At 32.3% G+C, this 19,509-nt stretch overlaps 1 protein-coding gene across 4 annotated transcripts in view; it reads left to right on the top strand.

Annotated features, from left to right (window-relative positions):
* The first annotated feature begins 5,522 nt into the window (after positions 1-5,522).
* Positions 5,523-19,509, top strand: part of LOC134712781 (serine/threonine-protein kinase Pak-like) — a 36,022-nt gene continuing 22,035 nt past the window's right edge. For 2 of the 4 annotated variants that reach the window (XR_010106323.1, XM_063574636.1), the window contains exons 1-2: positions 5,523-5,672; positions 16,738-16,823. Coding sequence is in view for 3 of the 4 variants with exons in the window: in XM_063574636.1 (XP_063430706.1) it covers positions 16,762-16,823 (62 nt within the window). In the remaining variant the exon portion in view is untranslated. Of the gene's footprint in view, positions 5,673-9,510; positions 9,705-13,257; positions 13,411-16,737; positions 16,824-19,509 lie in introns of those variants that run through there. The other 2 variants (XM_063574637.1, XM_063574638.1) reach the window with 2 other exon arrangements.

Below are 19,509 nucleotides of genomic sequence, written 5' to 3' on the forward strand. Positions count from 1 at the left end.
AATATCTATATATTACCTTAATTTACAATGAAGTATGATAAAACTTATTGCATTAAGGTATTCAATATCTGTTAAGTTTCCTGAAGCCATTGATATAATATTCTGACATGTAATGTGTATGATAGCTTTTCCGTTTATCTATAAAGTATCGTTTAAAAAGTAAAATCACAAAAGTACTGAACTTGGAGGAAAATTCAAAACGAAAAACCGACCATATTCCTACATGAAAACGGTCAATATTTTTTCTAGTCCTGTAACTCAACGTTTCACATGTTATGAATTCTGTCTTTTGTATTGATGGTTGGACCGTGAGATTTTTGTCAGAAGGAAGACACAAGATCACAAGAGTAAATATAAAGCATTGAATGCCAGGATATTTTTTAAATATTATTGAGAAAGCACAGGTGGGATTTTTTTTATTTTAATGTATTGTCTAAAATAAATGTACTACGAAATAACTGTGGTCTCAGACTATAAGCTCTTGGGAGCTTAAAACCGACAAAAAAACTGCATTCAAAATTTGGACTACTAAATAAGCTAGAATTGTCTAGATAAAACAAAATCAGGTGTAACACAAAACAATAAAAGGTTACCCTAAACTACACAAAAATAGTAAAATGAGTTTTATCTCAAGTAAATGTGCTTTTAACTAGTTCTTTAACTACTACTATATCATAGAACTTATCATTAATTTTCGTAATATATATATGAAAATAGTAGAACTAGTAATTTGTGGAGTGCAAAATAATCTGTAGACCTTTACGTGCTTTTGTCAGTCCTTTTGATTCTGTTGACCGTTCGAACTTTTCAACCCTTCACACTACACTATCACACAATCTTATCAAACAAAATTTTTCCTGTTTAATTAAACGGTCGTTTTGGTAAATCTGTTACTTACAAGATAGAAAGAGTTTATTTCTTCAGAACATAAAGTAAAAAGGTTTCATAAAGCAGCAAGAACACACATCTTGAACGCAATAAGGTCAAACACAAAAAGCGAAAGTATGCGAGTTCGTAACATAACAAAAAAAACACAAAAGTCGAAGGTAGTGACATTTATAAAAAAATAAATAAAAAAAGGACTAAAGCCAGTGAGTAAAGGTGAACATAAGTTTGCAGTGTTGAACATAAAAGCATAAAAAAAATGGAAAAGAGTATCTAGTTTTGTTGACTTCAGCTGAAAGACCACGAAGTTTTTTAATTGAATAAAACGATGATTGATTCTGATGTTAATCTGGTAGCTCATTCAGGTTAAAGTTTGGCACCTGAATATTATAACGAGTGTAGGGTATATGCAGTTGTTCTGAATCTGGTAACTTCTTCAAGTCAAAGCTTAGCATCTGGATTAATAACTGCAGTCATCCTGAATCTGGTAGCTCATGTACTAGTATACCACAGTTTGTCATCTGAATATTATAAAGAATGTAGGTCATATACATCGGTTCCTAATCTGGAAGCTTATACTGGTTAAAGATTAGCACCTGAATACTATAACCGTTGTAAGTTATATGCAGTTGTTCTTAATCTGGTAGCTTATTCAGGTCAAATCAAGCTAAGCATCCGAATACCCAAAATATGCTGTTGTTCTGAATCATGGTAGTGCTATTGTACTCATGAACCTAAAAGAGACAGTTTTTATTTCTTTGTGTGTAGTGATTCAGAAGATAACCAGAACATCTTCATTACTACTTTGAAAATATTGCCAGCGATCTCATTCTACTGATTTCTCAAAACATGTTATCTGATTTGCATAGTAAATCTTGATGATGACATGCAAATTGATGGAGCACATTGTGGCAAGTATCATTATGGACTATCTGGAGGCAAATAATATCTTTTATGACCTTCAACATAGTTTCCGTATATGGATATCGTGCGAATCACAACTCATTCAATGTATACAAAACCTTATAACAACAACAGCACAAATACACAAATGATATATCACTACTATGGATTTTGTCAAAGTCTTCGATAAAGTACCACACAAACGTTTACAATACACGCATAATTAAATACTATGGTTTTTCAAGACAACACTCTAAACTATATATATTCAGTTTTTGCAAAACCGTACACAAATAGCAGATATAGATTGAAAAACATCAAATATGGAACCAGTTATATCATTTGTGCTCTAAGAAACTGCCCTTGGGCCTATACTCTTTTTGATATACATAAACGATTTTCAAGAAAAACTCAATCAGAGCACATTACGACTCTTTGCTGATAATAGCATCATATAGCAATGAAATAACATGTCAACAAGATTGCACAAAACTACAAGCGTATCTAAATGCAGCTGCGATATTGGAAGAATATTGGCTTACGACCTTATCACACAGAAAAAAGAAACCATTCAAACATTTATATAGCATCCTGCATAACCATACTTTAGTACCAGTAGCACCAACAAAATATATTGGTGTAACAATAATATAATGGAAAATGTTTCCACAAATTGTAATATCATGTTAAACAATTGAAACCTTTCCACAAATTGTAGTATCATGTTAAACAATTGAAACCTTTATAAAACAGTTGACACCAACAGGTTAACAACAACTGTTATCCACAACAGAAAATAAGTTAATGAGTATCAATGTACATTTCTTTAATCAATTGTTGTATTTTTCATGTAACTCCTACTGTTCAATTCAGTCTACAGCATTTAAACTTTTCTCCATATTATTTTCTGTAAAGTGTAACTTGTCTGAAGTTTTGATTCCACGTTATAGAAATGTCTTGACAAATTGCCATCATGGGAAACTACGCGGAAAATGCCATTCCACCCAGATAAGTGTAATGTTATTTCAGTCACCAAATTTAAAAAAAATCGCATTTAACTAAACATTACACGATCACTCTTTAGAACACGTTACACTGGCAGCATACTTTCTGGGGGGAACCATCAGTACCAACCTTAAATGGGATATACATACACATTTACAATATATGCAAGAAACCTAATGGTACCATAGGCTTTCTATGGAGGAACCTTAACATAAGCTCAACATCTGAATTCCATTCTTCAAATCACAGTATTGTACAGACTAACAGAAATTGTTTTCCCTAGAGCATAACCGACTGGAATAATCTACTGACATCAGTAGACTCTTTCGTATCTTCAATTTCAAATAATCAGTATTAAACTCAACAACTTACATCAAACCATGATCAAACTTATCATGTTGTACATTTGTATTTTTCTTTTTTCAAATACTTAAATTTTTTATAAGAATAAGAGTATGTATTCTTTCAAATCAATTATGCCCATGGTTGGCAGCATGGTATGTATACACACAAAACAATACATTGGAAATTGTAACAGAAAAAAAAAACTTTTTACATTGAAATGAAATATAAAAAAAATAGATAGATGTTATCATGATAGATCTACATATTTTTTTTTAGTTTAACAGAAGACATAAAATTGAGAATGGAAATGGGGAATGTGTCAAAGAGACAACAACCCGACCAAAATAAAAAAACACAACAGCAGAAGGTCACCAACAGGTCTTCAATGTAGCGAGAAATTCCCGCACCCGGAGGCGTCCTTCAGCTGGCCCCTAAACAAATATATACTAGTTCAGTGATAATGAACGCCATACTAATTTCCAAATTGTACACAAGAAACTAAAATTTAAATAATACAAGACTAACAAAGGCCAGAGGCTCCTGACTTGGGACAGGCGCAAAAATGCGGCGGGGTTAAACATGTTTGTGAGATCTCAACCCTCCCCCTATACCTCTAACCAGTGTAGAAAAGTAAAAGCATAACAATACGCACATTAAAATTCAGTTCAAGAGAAGTCCGAGTCTGATGTCAGAAGATGTAACCAAAGAAAATAAACAAAATGACAATAATACATAAATAACAACAGACTACTAGCAGTTAACTGACATGCCAGCTCCAGACTTCAATTAAACTGACTGAAAGATTATGATTTCATCATATGAACATCAGGCACAATCCTTCCCGTAAGGGGTTTAGTATCATACCATCATAACATATATGAGAAGAACATAACCCGTGTCATGCCAACAACTGTTTTTAGAATAAATGTGTTTAGTTCCGACGCAAAGACCTTATCAGTGACTCAATATTAACGCCGCCAAAATATGCAATCTTTAATGACTTGACAACAGTATCGTAATTATATCCCTTCTTAATAAGTCTATTCAAAGGTTTTGTAAGTTTATGAGGTGAATACTGACACCTTTGTGCTTTATAAAGAATATTTCCATAAAAAATTGGATGTGAAATACCTGAACGTATAAAAAGTCTGCATGTTGAGCTATATTTACGAATGATGTCTTTATACCGATGATAAAATTTAGTAAATGTTTTGACTAGTTTGTGATATCGAAAACCCTGGTGTAATAATTTTTCAGTAATACATAAATTTCTCTCGTTAAAATCTAAAACATTGTTACATACACGAGCGAATCGTACAAGTTGAGATATATAAACACCGTAAGATGGTGACAAGGGAACGTCACCATCTAAAAACGGATAATTAACGATAGGAAATGAAAAATCATCCCTTTTATCATAAATTTTAGTATTCAGCTTTCCGTTAGTGATATAGATATCAAGATCGAGGAAAGGGCAGTGGTCATTGTTAGTATTAGCTTTATTTAAAGTGAGTTCACCAGGATAAATTTCATTAATATACATACTGAAGTCGTCATTATTGAGAGCCAAAATATCATCCAAATATCTAAAAGTATTATTAAATTTGTTTATCAGATGTTGTTTTGATGGGTCTTTGCTTATTTTTGTCATAAATTGTAACTCGTAACAATACAAAAAGAGGTCCGCAATAAGTGGTGCACAGTTAGTCCCCATTGGAATTCCGATAATCTGACGATATACGGAATCCCCAAAGCGAACAAAAATGTTATCTAGTAAAAATTCAAGGGCATATATAGTATCAAAGCATGTCCAATTAACATAGTTTTTTTGTTTATTGCTACTAAAAAATGACCTAAAAGAGTTTGAACATATATATTCACATTCTGATTTTTTGAATGCCCATTTAATTAGGTGTGTGAATTTTTTCTTAATGAGAATGTGAGGCAATGTGGTATACAGGGTAGAAAAATCAAAACTTTGAACAGATTCAAAATCACCAATATAAGCATGCAATTTATCAAGTACTTCCAACGAGTTCTTGACACTCCAAAAGTAATTTATTCCACTATTTTCGAAGGCCTTATTTGAACAATTTATTATAAGGTTTTTAATTGTACCAAGTGTGCTGGTAAGAATAATAGACAATTTAGTAGTATGTACACTTTATTCTTGTCAGGAAGAACCATGAAATCATGACATTAGGGATTGTTATAAAATATATTAATTTACATTGCGTCTAACATCTCGACATTTAAAAATATAGTACCCTTAATATGTAAGAAAAACCAATACCATAAACAAAAAAACGTGTGTCGTGCGATAGAAGAAGTAGTACAGATGTACAAAGAGGAGTAACTCTTACTCAGCTTGAAATCTCGGACAGGTGCTTGTTTCCTACGGGACTTTGCGTGATCTGGTACCGAACCACGAAAAGGAAATGTCAACTTAAAAAACTTGTTACTATTTTCCGGACTACAGTAATAAAGTGGTTCAACTGGTACATTGCCAGTGTTAGTCGTCATTTGAAGCTCAGGTAATCATACAATTAACTTAATCCAATCACACTGTCATTAAATACTTTCATTATCATACAGAGGCCTGTCTTTTGTTTTATCAATGATTACGATTATAAAAAGATAACCCTTGTCCAAATACTGTCTTAGAAGACTAATTTAATGTTTGCCATGATGCTTTCTTACGATACCTGTAAGATACCTGTAAGATCGTTGTGGGGCTCATATGGAAGGATCCTATCCTTTTTAGCCCACCATATTTTGGTACACTTTCAAAAACTGATACAATCATCAATCCTGCATGATTTGGTGCATTATTTCACACAATTAAAAGTTATATATAAAACTATTTGTGTCCTCATCAATTTCCTAACTGATACATGACTGACTCCCAATGACGGTCTATACTAATTTTAAAGGCTTCCACAGTTTTAGATGAAATAACTTCAACTGGTAGGTTATTCCAATCATTAATAATACGTTGTGAGAAATGTCTTAATCAAAAAGAAGTGTTACATCTAGGTTTTGCTAATTTCCAATTATGCCCACGGGTATTAGTACTGATGACAGTAAAAAATCTTTCATAAGATATATCTTCGATTCCTTTTAATATTTTGAACGCTTGTATCATATCACCTCTTCGCCTTCTGTGAGTTAGGGAGGGTAGTTTAAGTACTTTTAATCTGTCTTCATAGCTTAAATGTCGTATATCAGGAATTAATTTCGTTGCTCTCATCTGCACTTTTTCTACAGCATTAATATCTTTCTTTAAATGCGGATACCATATTGTATTTCCATATTCCACATGATATCTTTTTAAGATATCAAAATCTAAATAAGAAAAACACCAAATTCCCCCTAGCAAATCGGAGGAATATAAAAAGTCATTCTTTGTATAACATTTGCATGTTTTATCAGTTTTATTTGGTAGAATTATTTGCATGATGCTGCATGATTTTTAATGTGATAGTCGGTTAAAGAGCTCACCAGAGCTCATGTTTTCTCTGTTATTATGTATATATATGCCGACTCTAAATAAAATTTACTTACTTACTTAGTATAAAGAACAATATCTGATTGGAATAGAATACCAACAATCTGGCGTATGTCAAGACAATTGAGAACTTTCATTTAAGACTTTGGTGCTATCACATCATTGGACTCTATTACTAGCACCTCTATCCTGAGCTCTTTCCTGTTGCCAGTAATACCACAAACTGACCTCTGCAACTTACATATTCAGATTCATATGTTTTGGTACCTAGTAATACATTGTAATATTTAATGAGGGGAGAGGGAGCAGACCGCTTTTAGGACATCAGGATCAGGTGTTTTTAAGCTCAGGATTTCAGGATTGATCCTTTCACAATCCGGGAATACTTTTTCCTATTTCGGAATGTTGGGATTTAATTTTCTTCAAATTTGGGACTTCCAGATGTTTTTAAGCCCAGGATTTTGGGGTGAGGACCCTTCCGACCCCCCCCCCCCCCCCTTATCAATTTGTACAATTCATGCATTTTTTATGGAAATTGAAACAACAGGGGCGGATCCAGTCATTTTAAAAAGGGGGGTTCCAGCTACATTTGTATATGTCCCAATTCATTACCGGCCACAAAAAAGCCAATGAACAATATCATTCTGAATAGCATAGGGATGTTCAAGCTCCATAGAGCTGATGGTTTTATTGATACTTATATTATTCTGTATCTGTACGAGTATATTGTTGAATGTGGATACCAATACCTGCTTTCATCCAATGGTAGAGAGAGAAAGTGCGCTGTGGATTTATTGATGGTGTGCAAGAGCAGTCTTGAAGCTCATTACACTCAGGCCATAAAAAAGATTATGCTTCTTTGCCCTTACCCTACCTACCCTAAAAATAACTGGCTTCTCAAATTATTTTATTGTCCTGATGTGAAAAAGGTTTTTTAATCAGAAAGGCATGGAGACTAAAAAACATTTCATGCTTTTTGTCAAAAAAAAAAGGAAATACCTACCTACTTCCCACTGTTTCAACCTTTGGGCAATGTGTTCCACTCAACATGCTCAATCAATGTTTTTACAAAAAAATGAATTTGAATATTGTTTTGTTTTGCAGTTGGAAATCCAAACAACTTAGTATTGTTCTTAACTTGCTTTTCCACAATATTTGTTGTCTGATAATTTCAAATTTCTTGGCAATAATTTTTCTTCTAAGATGTGTGTCATTTAGATATTTGTCTTGTTCTATAGCAGGAACCTATCAACCGCTTTGAACAGAAATATTCTCTTCTGACATGAGCGTTTTGTCTGTCATTCTGTAGATCTTGTAATTCCAGTTTGGTGAGAATGAGACCAGCCCATCATCTCTGGATTTATAGTCTTCAGTTATAAATCTTGTATGCTGTTTTATTTTACCATGCTCGTTGATGTTAGTAGATATGCAGGGTCCCATACTATTGCTCCGTACTCCATTGTTGACCTGAACAGTGAGGTATATGCTATCTTATATGTGTTTTCTTGTTTTTTGGTGGGGAATGATGCAAATTCCTTTTAAGAAAGCCTAATGTTGAGTTTGCCTTCTTCACTAAATTGGAAATATTGGCAGTCTAGTTTAGGTTCTCTGAAATTTGTAAGCCCTTGTGTTGGTTATGTTGGACTTGTTGAAAAACAAGGTTGGCAAGACAGTGGTCAATACTAGAAGCAAATATATTAGATTTGCTTATTAACTTTATCTAATCAAAAACAAAGAATTGTGAATAAATGGCCTTACAGATACAAAGATTTGGGAGTTTTTGGTCTTACAGAGTCCTGAGGGAAACAAAGAATTGTGAGCTATTGGCCTAACAGATTCCTGAGAGAAACAAATATTTGTGAGGTACTGGCCTTACGGATTGCTGAGAGAAACAAAGAATTGCGAGTTATTGGCCTTACAGATTCCTAATTAGAGATAACAAAGAAATGGGAGTTACTGGCCTTACAGATTGCTGAGAGAAACAAAGAATTGTGAGTTATTGGTCTTGCTTATTTCTGAGATAAACAAAGAATTGTGAGGTAATGGCCTTACAGTTTCAGTCTTCACGATGAACTGTTAAACATTGTTAAATCTACAGGCTCAGAGCTCAAATTTTGAATTTTTTTAGTTAGATTCTGTTGGCCTGTAGATATGATTTTTGCAGGCCTGAGATCATTTTTACAAGCATGGGCTGCCACTCAGTGTGAAGACTGCAGTTTGCTGAGAGAATCAAAGAATTACGAGTTATTGGCCTTACAGTTTGCTGAGAGAAACAAAGAATTATGAGTTATTGGCCTTACAGATTGCTGAGAGAAACAAAGAATTATGAGTTATTGGCCTTACAGTTTGCTGAGAGAAACAAAGAATTATGAGTTATTGGCCTTACAGTTTGCTGAGAGAAACAAAGAATTATGAGTTATTGGCCTTACAGTTTGCTGAGAGAAACAAAGAAACAAAGAATTGGCCTTACAGTTTGCTGAGAGAAACAAAGAATTATGAGTTATTAGCCTTACAGATTGCTGAGAGAAACAAGAATTGTGAGTTATTGGCCTTACAGATTTCAGAGCGAAACAAAGAATTATGAGGTACTGGCCTTACAGAATTCTGAGAGAAATAAAGAATAATGAGTTATTGGCTTCACAGATTCCTAAGAGAAACAAAACATTATGAGTTATTGACCTCACAGATTCCTGAGAGAAACAAAGAATTATGAGTTATTGGCCTCACAGATTCTGAAGAGAAACAATGAATTATGAGTTACTGGCCTTACAGTTTGCTGAGAGAAACAAAGAATTGTGAGTTATTGGCCTTACTGATTCCTGAGACAAACAAAGAATTATGATTTATTGGCCTTACAGATTCCTGAAAGATCAATTCTTGATAACATAAAGCTCATCAATAAGATGACTCATACACTGCACAGTATTATTACACTGTAAACAATGACCACCTGTACCATTACCTGTGTATTACAATCACTGTGGACTGTACAATCATATGTATATATTGAATTTATTAATGAGTTGGGATGTTTAACTAGTTTATAATTTGATTAGAGGTAGGTTGTTTAATTAGTTTGTAAAAGAGTGATAAAGAAATGTGAGCCTATACATACTATCAGATGTAACTCTTCATGTTTGTTTACATAGATGTTTCATCTTCTAAGTTTGACTGGATAATTCACAGGAATTTATTTTAAAGTATGATTGCTTAGAATTGTATTTAGGATTCAATAAGTTGTTGGATTACCGGTCTGATAAGGACGTGCAAAAGAAGTTCTTAGTTTAAACAAATGTTAAGGTTTATGTGTAAAGAACATGGAATAGCATTAAATAATGGCATATTTTATAGGAACAACCTGGTATTTTTTTTATTATTTTGATATACTAATTTTAGAATTATAAAAGCATTTTTAGAATTAACTCAATTACAACAGGGTTTTAAAAGTCTAGTTTTTAGGCATCAATTATTCCTTATATATCATTATGATTGAGGTTCTATTATACAATATTATTAAATGACAATATATATTCATGTTAAATTTTCTACTCACTATAGTCATGAAAATATATGTTTGTTTACAGTAATATGAGGGTATGTTGTTTGCCCTTGTCAGTGTTTGTACCAGATGGCACCAGTCTATCCACAAAATGCATATAAACATCAAGCATCTGTTGTAAACTCAAACATTACTGGATCATTGATACATTAAAACATCTGTAAAAACATAATAGGAAGTTCATGCATTCTATAAACTTTGTTTTAATTCAAATCTTATTGACATGTTTTTATATGACTGCAAATACTTTTTGGGGGTTCCTATAATGGAATGATGTTATCTGCGTCGTCGTAGTCCAAAGACACGTTTGGTTTCTGGACAATAACTTTAGTTTTAGTGAATGGATCTATATGAAATGTCATGAGGACATTCAAAGCCACAAAAGGAAGGTTTGGATTGATTTTTGGGATTATGGTACCAACAGTTATGATTAAGTGGCCAAAAACAATCATTGACCTGCTGGTGACCTTCTGCTGTAGTTTATTTCTACGGTCGGGTTGTTGTCTCTTTGACACATTCCCCATTTCCATTCTCAATTTTATTCTTGTAGTTTCTGGGACAATAACTTGTGTGTAAGTGTATGAATCTCTCTGACCTTGTACCACAAGGTTCCTTATCACAAAGGAGAGGCTGAGTTAGATTTTGGGGGTAATTGCCCAATACATGTTAGAATTCTAGGGTAAAAAAAAAGGGTAAAAACAAGCATTTTTTCTGTTCCCAGGTCAATGATTACTTGTATATGGATCTCAAAAGTTGAACTCCAAGAATCCATACTACAAAGGGGAGACTGGGATTGGGTTTGGGGTCATTGCTCCGAAGGGCGGATTTTTTTTGGCAAATTATTTTAAGAGGTTTATATTTTTTTTCTCCAAAATTAAAAAAAAAAAGTTTCAAAAGTTTCCAGAAGAAATCTTTAATTGCACATTATTGTGCAATTGATTTTTTTTTTTTTTTACCAGATTTGTTTTGTGTCAGAAACCTTTAATATGACAATTTTTTTTTATCACAATCCAAATTCAGACAGTATCAAGCTTGAAAAAGAAGTCCAAATTTGCCCCCAACTGTTCAGGGTTCAACCTCTGCTGTCATATCAGGGTGTGCTCAGCAAAGAATTTTATTCTGTTTTAAATAGTTATAAGTTATTTTTCTTCTAGTTGAGGTATATTGGACCTTTTAATACAGTGCAACCTGCCTAATCCTACACCTGAGTATTCCAACATTAGGCTTAAACCAACACATTGTCATGGCCCCTTGTGTGTCGAATCAGAAATACAAAAGAATGTGTATTCATTTTATTTCATTATTTTTGCAAAACCATATGCACAAGGAGAATTGACTGCTGATTAGATTTAGTCCTGTATATAAAGATGTCTGGCTGTCTTTGTAATCCGATGGATAATGACAGCTGTGTGGCTGGGTTTTCCTTCTGTGACTCAGTCTCATCATACATCATCCTTTTCCAATAGTTCCTAGTGATATTCAACAAATGAAATATAAGTTAAGTAAAAATCTAAGTAAAATCCCAAATCAGAACACTCTGAACATTCCACAATGGCATGCAACTGGTCACTTTGGACATGGAACTTTCATGTTTCCAACTGGTTTTAACCAGTCAAATATATTATGTACATGTAGACTTTGAAATTTTCTTTAAGTACATTGATTGAAATACTGACTGACTCACAGTCTGACCTTGACCCTAGATGAAATATGCTGTTAGTCTTGATTTGGCAATATTATGTAGTTATGCGTTCTTGTGTCTGAATTTTTATGATTTTCTTCAACTAGTACATATTGTTCTATTTGAAAATGGTATGTTTTCTAGAACAACATTTTAAAAACTCTCAGTTAAAAGTCAAGTTTATAACTATATATAAATACTGTGGTTTTACTGGACCAAACATCTTCTTAGACTTAGAATGGGGTGGTCCAGTAAAAGACCACCACCACACCAACATTGAATGACTCATTAGGACATAGAAACCCATGTAGAATATCATGCAGTTTGTCACTCCCCCCCCCCCCCCCCCCCCAAAAAAAAAGAAGAAAATCATGCATGCCAAATGATTTATTTGCAAATAAATGTGTAATAAATAAATTAAAATGGAATGGTTAAGAAACATAACAATCAATTATTACATAATTTTACTGCCCATAAAAATAATGGATTTTGTGTTCTATAGAACTGCATTCAATAATGCTAATAAGTGCCAGGATGGGAAATTTATTGAAATATTTGAAAACAGAAATTTTCTGCCTAGATAAACATTCTTAGAATTGCATTTTCTGCATGATTGAAGACATCTCTTCATGATCATGATTTTGTTGACTGTTATGAAATATATCTGCATCAAACATAAATCAATTAGACATGTTGCTCATTTTGACATTGAATTATTTTCGTCTGGACTTTTTAGTTTTTTGTTGCTCCATTGTATCATCTACCTTTTATTGTAAGTGAAATTGATTTACAACTTGTCCAGACTTTCGGATTAGAGATGGATGTGTACTGTTAAACACCCTATGTTGATCTGTAGACAATTTTGTGTTGTTAGGTTACTGTCTCATTGACACATACCCCAAATTATCTTTTATTCTTATGTTACAAAACAACTGTCAGATTTGTACATCAGCTTTAAGATAGATTGAGAATTTTGAGAAGTAACCCTGTATTAATACTGCCACTAAGTAAAGCAGAGATTTATCAGTTTCATTGATTAGTAATCCCACTATAATCTGTTTAGGTACTGACTCACACTAAAGTCAAAGTCAAAAAAACATAATAGGGAATACAAAAATCTGCATTCTTCTGTTGTGGAAAATATTGGTCAATGAATCATAAGGGAAAAAGCTGTTGACCATCACTAAATCATATACTGTTTGATATCAGTACCAAGGGGGTCCCGTCTCAATTAGATGACTAATTTTGTGTATATATTGTTTATGAATACATTAACTATAAGTAAAATCAATGTACTGAGATATATTCCACTCAAGTGTAACCTTGCTATCTGCACTGGAATGTTAAAACTCATCTCATTTAATCTCAACTCTTATTACAAAAATATGTGTGTGTGTGCAGTACACTAGTTCATGTGTCTGACTTTAAGGATTGTTTACTGTAGATTTATTCTTATATTTGGGATTTAGTAAATAAGAATTGTGTTATATAGTTTGAAGAGGACCAATTTTATACTATTTATAGGTATGTTATTATGATGTACATATAATTTTATGATTGTTTAAGTATATATGCTGTAAGTTGATCAGGTGTAAACAATAAACAAATGTATTGTAGGATGTTAGACTTGTTATTAACTGAATGTAAATATTGACTTCAGATCTTCATACATAATGTTGAATCATACCAATTAACACCCAGAATTCTGTAAACAATGATGTGTATCCCTGCAGACCTCTGTACTTACCATACTTACTGAGAGCTGTACATGTCAGAGTGTGCAAGTTAGTAACATGAGGTTGACAAAGAGTATCCCTAGTTAATCAGACTATGGACACACCAACAACTGACTGTTATCAATTTGAGAAAAACAGGAAGGGTTATGGAATGACATTGTCATTTTAGCACACAGATTTAATTTGTTTTCTTCACTTTTGGTTCAGTGTATGATATAACCAAAATAACTTTTTATTAAGTAAAAACATGTTACAATATATATATATGACGTGAGGGTACCCAAATTGCACATATTTTGACAGTTTTTTAAACTACATTTATTTTTGCTTCGGACAAAAGTTTTCATTATGTGTTAATTTTAATGTATCATTATTTACTATAAAAAAGAAGATGTGGTATGATTGCCAATGAGACAACTATCCACAAAAGACCAAAATGACACAGACATTAACAACTATAGGTCACCGTACGGCCTTCAACAATGAGCAAAGCCCATACCGCATAGTCAGCTATAAAAGGCCCTGATAAGACAATGTAAAACAATTCAAACGAGAAAACTAACAGCCTTATTTATGTAAAAAAATAAACAAAAAACAAATATGTAACACATAAACAAGTGACAACCACTCAATTAACATGTACAGGCTCCTTTTCACCAATTTAATTTTGAATCCATATGGAATAATAGAAAAATTGGTCTGAACTGTCCTCCATACCATCAATGATTCTATAATGAGGAGTACCCAAATTGCATCCATGCATTCGCATTGTCAAAAGTAGAATAACAGAGCTTTTGTTTAATTTCTTCAAATATTTTGGACAATTGGAGATAAGTCCATGTTTACTCTTCATTTTTTAAGAAATAGATACTTGTAACATATTGTATTTTCTAATTTTAAAAAGATGACATTTTGATGACATCGCATGACAACTTTTCCCTTACATTTTGCTTTTTCAGTAAACACTTCATCTGTTGATAAATACTGGAAATTTAACTGATAATAATAGTAAAGAAAAACAATTGGCCCTATTCATTACTAAAATTGAGACTTGAGAAACCCCATGGTGACGATAACACTTCATGGATTCCTTACATGTTCTAGTATACAGCAGTGCTTGATTGTATCAAATTGAATAAATGATTTATTGATTGATTGATTGTTGGTTGCTTAACTTCCAGTGGCAAACATTTCATGCATATTCAGGATGAGAACAAGTTCACAATAAATACAATAGGTAGGTCTTGTCATAAAAGAGGCCATCTTGGATGATTGTTGGGGAAATTTGGACTGCCACTGGAAAATGTGGGTATATTAGATAGGGACAGAAATTTGGCCTTGCTACAGGCCACAAACGGGCCCTTAAAGAGTTGTTGCAAGGGTTCCAACGTGCAAAGAGCGTGGCACTCTCTTAACACGAGAAATGGAATTTAACGTCCCCATTCTGACTGGACCTGACTGTGAACTTGATACATCCCTCAAAGCCAACTGGACGCCCCACTTCGGCAATTGTTTTACTGCCAGTCGGGAGTAGACCGACCATATTTCTATCCCCCAGTCACCCTTGGCGGACAAATGATTTAGATAAATCTTTTTGGGCAGTTGTCCTACAGAAGTTGAGTTTATTAAATGCTAATAACAAAATACTGTTGTCTGTTCTTTGGTCAGGTTGTTGTCTCTTTGACATATTCCCCATTTCCATTTTAAATTTTGAATACTGTCAATGCTATTTAAAAAATATATAGAAGTTCAGATTTGTTACCCCACTCCAAAACAAATACTTAAAATTTCTAAGCAACTGCATTATAATTAGTAAAGCTCAATTACACAGAACACCTAAACATTGAACAGTAATATAAATAGCAGTCTATGTAGAATGACCAATTAATTGTTAAGCAGTATGGTGCCAAGCCATGATGTTTCTCCATTAACATGATATTTATATATATCCAGTTATATAGTGGTTTAATGCTCACATTTTAAATCTATCAAAGTTGCTTTCTCCTAAAAACCTCCTTGTATTACAGCTAATTGAATATTGATACCCAGTTATAATACAGATTCAATAAAGTTTGACAATCTGCCAGTTTTTTCATACAAAAATGTTATACAGTATAATCAAATACATTGTATTTACCAAGATTGCAGATTTCCTACATATTTTTGGTGAATTACTCTTACATTTTATTATAAATTGAGAATATCAATGAAATAACAATAACTTGATTGCCAGAAATCGGAGTGCTGCTTATCTGCATTGGAATACTCCAGGAAGATTTATAATAATAATACAACATGTATTTTATCTTTAAATGAGAAATTGTATTGGCTTATACTTCTTGTGATAAACGGTCCAGGAACAGATTACTCTTATTTTAGCTCTGGACTCTGAAGTCCACACAATAGCCTTACTTTCATGACACTGACAGAATGTCTGAATGTAAAAAAGGAAAAAAAATATACTTTTCAAAAATTAGTGTTTAATTAAATTGTACAATACATGTCTTATAAACAATTTGTGAAAAAAAAATATGTATGTAAAATAAACTTAAAATTATATTGAACATTGCTGCTACTGTAATTGTACATGTATATAATTACAATCTGAAGATAAGTCATGACCCAGGAAGATGGTATTACAACGTATCATAAATGGAGAACATACATTTTTAGCTATGATACAATGTCTTTTAACTAAGATGTGTTCTAATGTATTGTTTACGTTAGTCATTTAAAGAAATATTTATGTATTTAGATTCTTTGAAAAGATAGAAATAAAACTTTAATTTTTTTTGTTATTTTCAAATCTGGAATTCAAAACTAGATAAGTGTTACATGTTGATTATCCCTTGTTTTACTTCTAAATGGAGTGTTGGCTACGTTATATTGTCAAGGGAGTGTCTATAACATAATACAGTAATAACAGAGTAATTGCTCATTGCATAAGACTGTATATATAGGATATGATACTAATGCATCATACATGTACTCTCAAAGGAGTGTCAATCATTCTTTGGAAATGTCAATTTATATTGAATGATGTATATCAATATGGTGATAAAACTTTCAACTAAAATAAACTTTTGAGGTTTCATGACAAATTTTATAATTTCAGAATCCCGGGTGACAATCATACAGAATGTCGGACTTTGAGGAGGGGGAGAAGCCGCCAGCCCCTCCTGTCAGGCATACAAGCACAAGGTAATATTAGTCACAACTCCTCCATACTGGTTTCTAGATTTACATATTATTATTGAGAACTTGTGTTTGGTTATGTACAGAGCACTGTTTTAAATGTTAAAATAATACCACCAAATATTAAATGACTGTATTATGAATGATAATAATTTACCAGTCATTCCATCAGTCATAAAACACAATTACATTTGTATAGACATAAATAGGTGTAATATCTGTTTATCTAAAGTACAAAATAATGTTAAAATAGGAAGGCTACCTTTAATTCTACTCCGTTACATAAGAATAAACATTTGTCATGTCAGCTGATTTAAAATTCATAATAATAAGACTGGAAGGTATTCAGCAAAGCCTTTATCAATATATCTAACCTAAATTTGTAAATGAACCTTTAAGTTTTATTTAAATTGGTGTTTAGATGAATGTTAGAATAGATTTACACCTGAATAGACCTAGCCCACCTTGCTTTTTTGACAAGGTAAAAGTCAACTGATCCGATAATGTAATGTTTACACAAAGTCTGATCAATTTAAACACATGTGAATACCTTACTTAATACACAGGAACATAAAACGGCAGGACAGGAAAAATGACAAATCATAATGTAAATAGTCGCTGACAATCAAAATCGATAAACTCAGTGCATTTTATTCAGGATGGTTAAGATTCATTCATAAAAATCATTTCCCTACAATAGCCCTACCGATGGATAAAAGGAAATGTAGTTTGTATACATCAATACAACAGTTCTGTATTGTAAAAGTGATGTAAATTTCAATAAAACTCAATGCTTCTTCTTTACACATTTAAATGTGAAAACTAAGTTGTACTGTTTTATTCCTAAAACTGCATTGTCACATTTTATAGTTTCTATACTATAATCAGCAAGAATTTTTTTTCTCCCTCTGCATGTTTATTTTTAAATATGACTGTTCAGATGAATAATTTATGTGATCTAATGGGTATAGATTTATACTGATGATAAATATAATCTCTCTTAGCTAACCTTTTATGTTTCTTTGCTTAGAATTCTATTTAACTTGCAATATTGGTTTTGTACAAACACTGAATAAAGAGCCAAAATTGTCAGTTGAAAGGGATCTAAAAAGACAAAAGACGTTACCTTTTGGTTTTTTGTTTTTTTTTAACATTTTTATGTAAATGAATATGGATGAAACAGTATAAGTGGCAAAGTTACCTGGCTTAAGATATTTTGTCTGGTTAATAGGTATGCTTACAAAAGGAGGGTGCCCGTTTTGACATCTGTCACTGTATATTTGATTTCAAATAGATAGGATTTTTAAAGGCAGTTTTAAACAATGATTCATCTTATCCTTGTACATTGTATTTGTTATTTCACAGTAATACTAAATTGACTTGCATACAAGAAATCAAGTTTATAACAAAATATTTCTTAATGAGTTCTTTACAAGACTTCAGCATAAGAAAAGTAAATTCTAATTGTGAATTGTTTAGACCTGCAGTGGTTCATATAGAATTGTAAATACAATGATTGACAGGTCTACTGTTTCTTTATTATTGATTCCTCAAATGCATACAGCTCAGCAACATTTAAATATTACACAGAGAAAAACTAATTGATGCATACTGGGTAAGAAATAACTATTTCTGACAGACAGTTGAAAGAGTACAACTCTTATGTTGTGTATTTATACATACTATGCATCATATATTCTTTCTGGTAAAAGCTAATCATTTATTCTTCTCACAAAAAATGTTACTACTAAATAAAAAAGATTTTTCTGAAAAGATTGGTTAATGTATTCTCTGCTTTTGTGTCTGCACCATATTAAAATCTAGCAGATACTTCTATGGGGATTTGTTTTTTCAAAATCATTGGAACTTTCTTCCAAAATGACCTCTGATCCATGAGGGGGTCATATCAGTGACTTTGACACAGTTGACCTCTACTTTTTGTTTTAATTGATCGATAGAGCTGTTTAAATTCAATATTGAAGGAAAGTATTTCTAATCCATATTGTTAAGGAGGATGATGATAAATGAAAAAGATGTTATTTCAAATGTTGCTTCCTAAGCACTAGTACAGAAGCAATGTTAACAGGCCATTCACTCCCCAAATACAGATAAAACAGTACTGAGATACTCAGAACTTAGAATTCTGTTAAGATGTAGGGTATAAATAACAGTGAGAGGATTTTTCATTAAAAGTCTAGAATAACCTTATAAGAAGGAAACCTTTTAGTATGTTTCAATCTGTCTTCCTACAATGTTTATACTAAACCTCATGTGTCATAAGGATTTAACAAATGTTCCTTTACCATGCCTATCCATCAGTTTATTGTTATTATGTAGATATGTTAGTCATTGTAATCAATGGTAATGAAGTATACACAATGTTGTACAGATATGATTAATGTCAACATTTAATGGTAATCAAATTGTTATATTGAGTATTTCCTTGTTTATTATAAATAAAGCCTCAGGTTAAAAAAAAGCAGTAGATTACAATATAATAAGTAGATCAATATATTATAAAAAAAAAAAAAGATGTGGTAGGATTGCCAATGAAACAACTTTCAATCCGAAACCAAATGACATAGAAGTACTGTAAATTTATTAAAAATTATTGCGATGTTTTTATTATTGCGAAAGATGCGACAGGGTTATAATCTCAATAATTTAAACTCGCAATTTGAAATATTTTATA

The sequence above is a fragment of the Mytilus trossulus genome, chromosome 3, assembly GCF_036588685.1.
Source record: "Mytilus trossulus isolate FHL-02 chromosome 3, PNRI_Mtr1.1.1.hap1, whole genome shotgun sequence".
NCBI lineage: Eukaryota > Metazoa > Mollusca > Bivalvia > Mytilida > Mytilidae > Mytilus > Mytilus trossulus.